The following is a 6,232-nucleotide window of genomic DNA, read 5'->3' as shown; positions in this document are numbered from 1 at the left end:
CTCCTGAAGCTAGAGTTACAGGCAATTGTGATCTGCCCAACATGGGTGCAGGAATCTGGACTCTTCCCAGACCCCTTAGTTTTTGAAACTGAGTTTCTTATTAAATCTGGAATTCACTACTTTGGGCTAGCCCATAGACCAGCCAGCCCGATCTGGGCTCCTCCTCCCCAGTGCTATGGTTGTGGGTGTGAGCCATGTGCCTGGCTTTCATGTGGCTGGGAGTTTTAACCTAGGTCCTAAGTACTTTACCCATCCACAAGCACCTTACCCACTGAGCCACACTGCTCCAGCCTTGAGCTGCCCACCTTGAATGGTGGAGGTGCACTATAGATTTCCTACTTCAACCAAGTGCTTCATGAAGACTTTGTTTGCCATGGGAGGTTTGGGACCTGGAGATCAGAAGAAAAAAAAAAAAGGCCCATGGAGGGAAACTGAGGTCAGCTTGGGGAGTACAAGGTAGATGTGAACAGTTCAGCCTTTCCTGTCCTCTGGGAAAGCCCTGGTCCCAGCACTGTGACACCACTGTCCCCAAGTCCTCATAGATCTGCCCTCATGGTCACCCTGTTCCCTCCAGCAGAGATACAGCTAATCCAAGCATCTGACCACTGGCCTAGCAGGCGGTGGCTCAGTAGCTTAGATGTCCTCAAGGCTACTGAATTACATGCATGAAGACAGGCATTTTTATGTCTTATATGTTAGATTACAAAACAAACAAGCAAAATCCGCAGGGCCAGTAAGATAAACTCAGTCAATAATGGAGCTTAGTGCAAAGCCTGAGCTCTGTCCCAAACTCCATATGCAAAGTTGTCCTCTAACCTCCACACGCATGCTGTGCAATACACACACACACACACACACACACACACACACACACACACACGTTAAAACAGCACCAAAACAGCACAGCGGTGCAAACTGCCCTGAGACCTCACTAGTTCCAAGGAGACAAAAACCTTTTTTCCTTGGAACAGAGCTTTTCCCTCAGTGATCTCAAGCCCCCTTAGGCTTCCCAGAGAGCTGGTGGTGTCACCACAGGCTTGTTTATGATTGGCTGATTGGCTGGTTTATGGCCCACCACCCCACTCCCTCTCCCTTGGTCAAGAGAAAGCAGAGCTTTCTCCTCTAGGGAGTGAGCTGTGGTTTGTGGGCTCCCCTGTGGAGGATGCCACCATTGGTATGGGGCAGGGGGGGGGCAGGGAGCTGGTGCTGGTCCTGCTCTGGGCATAGGCAGGAGTGACCTCCGGCAGTAAGTAAATGTGTCAGGAAGTAAGTGGCATGGTGATGAGAGCAGCCACCCTGACCCACCCTGATCTGCAGGAGTCAGGCTCCCTCCAGATGTCCCTTTGTCCCTCTGACCATCCCCCTTTGCTTCACTTTGCTGGGAAGAGCAGAGCTAAACTTACAGGGGTACCCCACACACATTTCCTCCTATCTTTTGCCTTCCCAAAGCAGGTAAGGTGGGGCCTACAGAGGTTGCTGGGGACTTGATCTGAACCCTGGGGGAGGACTAGGAGACTGGCATGCAGGGGTCATGCAGAAACTCTCTCAAGCTCTGGAAGATGCTGAGATGGGCTTGCATGTGTTTCTTGACTGTGGAATGTTAACTTTCCCAATTTAACATTTTTAAAATGTGAAAACAGGAAGAATTAATTTTCATAAGATTTTTAAACCCAAGATTATCAAGATAAATATTAGAAAGCATCAAATGTCTTTGTGTCCATCCTTTGAAATCTATACATTTTCTATTTGGTGATTTTTTTTTTTTCAACTTTTGGTTTTTTGAGACAAGGTGTCATAGAGCCCAGTGTGTAGTCAGGTTCTACAGCCTTGCATGCCTGACCTTCCACCTCCCGTGTGCTGAGATTACAGGTGTATGCCTCCATACCTTCCTAGCCTTTTCAACTGAGACACTAAAGTTCATTGAAAAGATGTGGTGTCTTTAGATGGGGTATAGGCAGGCACTGTGGCTTCCAGCATGTTCCACAATGCATTCGTATCCGAGGTAAGGGTCAGATTTTTGTTTCATACAAAAAAAAGTACTTAAGTTTCTCATATACCAGAGAGGGTTCAAGCGTGCAATAGGCAGGGGTGACAGATCAGTGGGGCGAGGGATGTTGACCATCCATCGGTGGCTTCCTCCTCTGGGAATCCATGAACCCTTGTTAGCTGGCTTCATGAATGAAGAGCAGTGGAGGCACATGACCATGGAAACACAAGGCCTTTCCCTTCCTGGCTGCAGAACACACAAGGACCACTTCAGTTCTCTTCTCAGAAGGGCATGAGTGTGAACCAGGCATGCTGGAGCACACCCACTGAGGCTGGACGACTGCAAGGTTTAGGCCAGCCTGGGCTACATAGCAAGACCCTGTTCCAAATAAGTAAATGGGGCCAGTGAGCTGGCTCAGAGGGGAAGGCTCTTGCCATCAGGCCAGAGGGTCTGAGTTTGATCCAGGACATACATGGTACATGGGAGAAGTTCTTCTGGCTAGTTGTCCTCTGGCCTCTACATATGTTGTAGTGTAGGTTCCTGTGTGCACAAGTGTGCATGCTCACACATGTGTGCACACATGTACACATATGTGCACACAAACACATGCATAAGCATACCCATGTACAAACACACACATGTATGGGCATGCACACATGAACAATGCAATCCCATGTACACACATGTACAAACATGCACATGCACACACATGTACAGACACGCACATACATGTACACACATACACACATGCACGCATATACACACACATCCATATACATGTACATATGCACATAAATACATATGCACACACATATGCACACATGTACACACACATAAATAAAAATTAAAATAAATAAGATGCAGAACCCAGGTGAAGCCTTTTGTCTATGTGTGCCCTCACCTTTTCTGTTACTTTTCATGGATTTGTTACCAAATGAACTTTGTTCTTTGAAACTTTTTTGTGAAATAACAATGTGGTTGTGGTTGTTTTTTTGTTTGTTTGATTGTTTTTTTAAATGCTTAAGGCTTTGCTGGCTTTGCATGGAAAAAAACAGACAAGCTGTCAATCATGTATAAGCAGAAGTGGGGGGTCTTTGCACAAAGAGGAGCTGAATGACTGTGCATACTATGCTACATTTTGTGCCACTGTAATGATGTTTTTAAAAGGGAGGGGCAGAGTATAGATCACTTGTAGAGTGCTTGCCTAACAGGCATGAGGGGGTTTTGTCCCCAGCAAACCCACTCCCCTGGCATACAAAACCACAAAACCAACCAAGAAAACACAATAGCTGGGGGTAGTGATGAATATCTGAAATCCCAACACTTAGAAGGCTGAAGGAGTCAAGACCATCCTGGGCTACATGCTAGGCAGTATTTCAAATCAGCAGAAAATTTCTTTTTCATTCTTTCTTCTTTTTTTTTCTTCTTTTGTTTATTTGAGACAGGGCTTCTTTGGAGCAAGTATTCTTATTTATCAAGCCATCTTGCTGGTCCCCACATATTTTTATTTGAAATTAGAAGGTGCAAAACTGTGGAATGAGCCCAGTTGTGTTGGAGCCTGGCTTTCTGCTAACAAGCCAGGAGTCACGGCACAGGTCCCTGGAATCTCAAGGCCTCTGTCCGTAGTGATGGCAGCTGTTGGTGTTGTCAGGAAGATGGAATTGGTGGAACATATAATTTGATTGGAATTTGTTCATTCATTCATTCATTCATTCATTCATTCATTCATTCATTCATTCATTCAAGCTTTCCATTCTCTTCTGGGTTCTGAGTTCTTTTCAGAAGCTGAGGGCTACAAAATTAACCAAGTCAGAATAATTAAAACACAGATTTTACAATGGTTATAGAGAAAGTGCTGAGGTAGAGAGGGACCTTCTGTAGGCAGAGGGGGGACTAGGGAGAGGGGAGAGGCATGTCTTCTGAAACCTAAAGCAGCCTGGAGTTCAGAGAGCAGGAGGAACAGTGTTCAGACAGAATACCTTCTGTGAAGACATCGAGAACCAGTGTGGTGGATGGTGAGAGCCACTGCGCATGTCCAGGGGGCAGGCAGAGGCGGTTGAGATTCTTATTTATTGTTTATTTAATGTATGTGAGTACACTGTAGCTGTCTTCAGACACACCAGAAGAGCGCATCAGATCCCATGACAGATGGTTATGAGCCACCATGTGGTTGCTGGGAATTGAACTCAGGGCCTCTGGAAGAGCAGTCAGTGCTCGTAACTGCTGAGCCATCTCTCCAGCCTCGTGGTTGAGATTTTTATAATGAGAAAGGAGAGAGCCAGATTCCCTTGAGTGTGTGTGCAGGTACAAGTAGAGGCCAGCGGCCAGCCCAGGGTATCATTCTCCAGGCCATCTGTCGATCCAAGGTGTCATTCTCTAAGAGTCATCCTTCTGTTCTTTGTTTTTTTTTTTGTTTTTGTTTTTGTTTTTTGCCTTAAATTCACAAAGTAGGCTACATTGGCCGGCCACAAGCCCAGGGAAGCTCTGCCCCCCTCAGTCTAGGACTACATGCGTGCACCCCAGTACCTTGTGCTGGGCATCCTGACTTGGGATTTCATGCTTTGCTCACCATGCATCTCCCTAGGCTGATTCAGGATTTTTTTGGTGTTCCAAGACAGGGTTTCTCTGGGTAGCCCTGGCTGTCCTAGAACTCTGCTCTGTAAACAAAGCAGATCTCAAACTCAGAAATCTGCCTGCCTCTGCCTCCCAAGTGTATGCCACCACTGCCCAGCTTTTTCTTGATGGATGATTAATGTGGGAGGCCCACAGGGTATGGGGTCAACTTGACTGAGGTTGAAGTATAAGGGTCCAAGGTGTGAACAAAGCCAAGGAAAACTGGAGTCTTTAGTCAAAGAGTAGGACCTGTGACTGGGGATTGACTCATTGTGTAACGTGTCACACAAGGATCCCTAGCAACCGTGCCAAAAATCCAGTGAGGCCACGTACACCTGTAACCCTGGTATGGGGAGCAGAGACAGGAGGATCTCTGGTGCTCACTGACCAATCAGTCTGGTCAAATTCACAAGCTTCAGATTCAGTGAGAGACCCAATCTCAAAAATAAGGTGGAGAGTGATAGGAAAACACTCTGAGTTGACCTCTGACCTACAGCTCCCCCCCCCCACACACAGACAGACACAGACACAGATACACAGGCATACAGATACTCACAGACATACAGACACACAGATACACACAGGCATACAGACACACAGATACACACAGGCATACAGACACACATAGACACATATAGACACACACAGAGACATACATACACAAATACACACATACACACAGACACAAATACACATACACACACACACACATAGACCCACATACACACACACACTCACGCATGCACAGACTGGTGGAAGTACATGTTTAGAGGAGCATAGCCCCGCCCTGCCATTCTTTCTGCTTGATTCTGGCCTTGCACTGTCTAGTCTACAGGCCAAGGACAAAGGTGAGTGATTAGATGTAGTGGGTTAGTCCTGGCAGAAATGTGGGCTCCTTTACTGGGTGGTTGAATGGTTTTTTTTGTTTTGTTTTTTTCCAAATATCCAAAGCACCTGTATATCCTTGTAAGAGAAGCCGCCCACCCATTCCCGTGTGTCCCATTACGATGGCTGTCCTGTTTCTTAGACAACCCTTCCTATGCAGTATATGTGGCCCTTTAGTTTCCTCTGGAGTCCTGCAGGGAGCTTGTATAGCATTCTTGAGCTGGCTGGAGTGTTTGCTGATAACAGCTTCTCAAAACTGACTGTGTTCTTATGTAGACCACAGGATGGTGCCTTTGGGATGACTCTGAGGCAACTCCAAATTCTTTTCTCTGTTGTTTGTTTTTGAGATAAAGACTCTCTATACTGTCCTGGAACTCACTTTCTAGCCTAGACTGGTCTTGAACTCAGAGACACCTCTGCCCTGTATCCTGAGTGCTGTGATTAAAGGTGTGCACCACCACCCATGCCCAATTCCAAACTCTTAATAATGAATGGAGGGCTAGAAAGATGGCTAGGTGGTTAAGAGCACTTCCTGCTCTTCCAGAGGACTAGTTCAGATCCCAGCACCCATGCCAGTTAACTCACAACATCCTGGAACCCTGGATCGACAGAATCTAATGCCTTCTTCTGGCTCTTCACAACATGGCATATAGACTCGAAATAAATACATAAATAAAAATAAGTCTTGCCGCCTCTAATCCCAGCACTCAGGAGGCAGAGGCAGGTGGATTTCTGAGTTCAAGGCCA

General features: G+C 46.4%; 1 protein-coding gene across 1 annotated transcript in view; it reads left to right on the top strand.

The window, feature by feature from the left end:
* The first annotated feature begins 1,975 nt into the window (after positions 1-1,975).
* Positions 1,976-6,232, top strand: part of LOC115065090 — a 91,492-nt gene continuing 87,235 nt past the window's right edge. Inside the window, 1 exon segment of the mRNA XM_029544743.1 lies at positions 1,976-2,002. Coding sequence (XP_029400603.1) covers positions 1,976-2,002 — 27 coding nt within the window.

Source organism: Mus pahari, chromosome 12, assembly GCF_900095145.1.
Source record: "Mus pahari chromosome 12, PAHARI_EIJ_v1.1, whole genome shotgun sequence".
Classification (NCBI taxonomy): Eukaryota; Metazoa; Chordata; class Mammalia; order Rodentia; family Muridae; genus Mus; species Mus pahari.
Note: the sequence above shows the minus strand (reverse complement) of the source record. Positions and strands in the feature narration are given on the sequence as shown.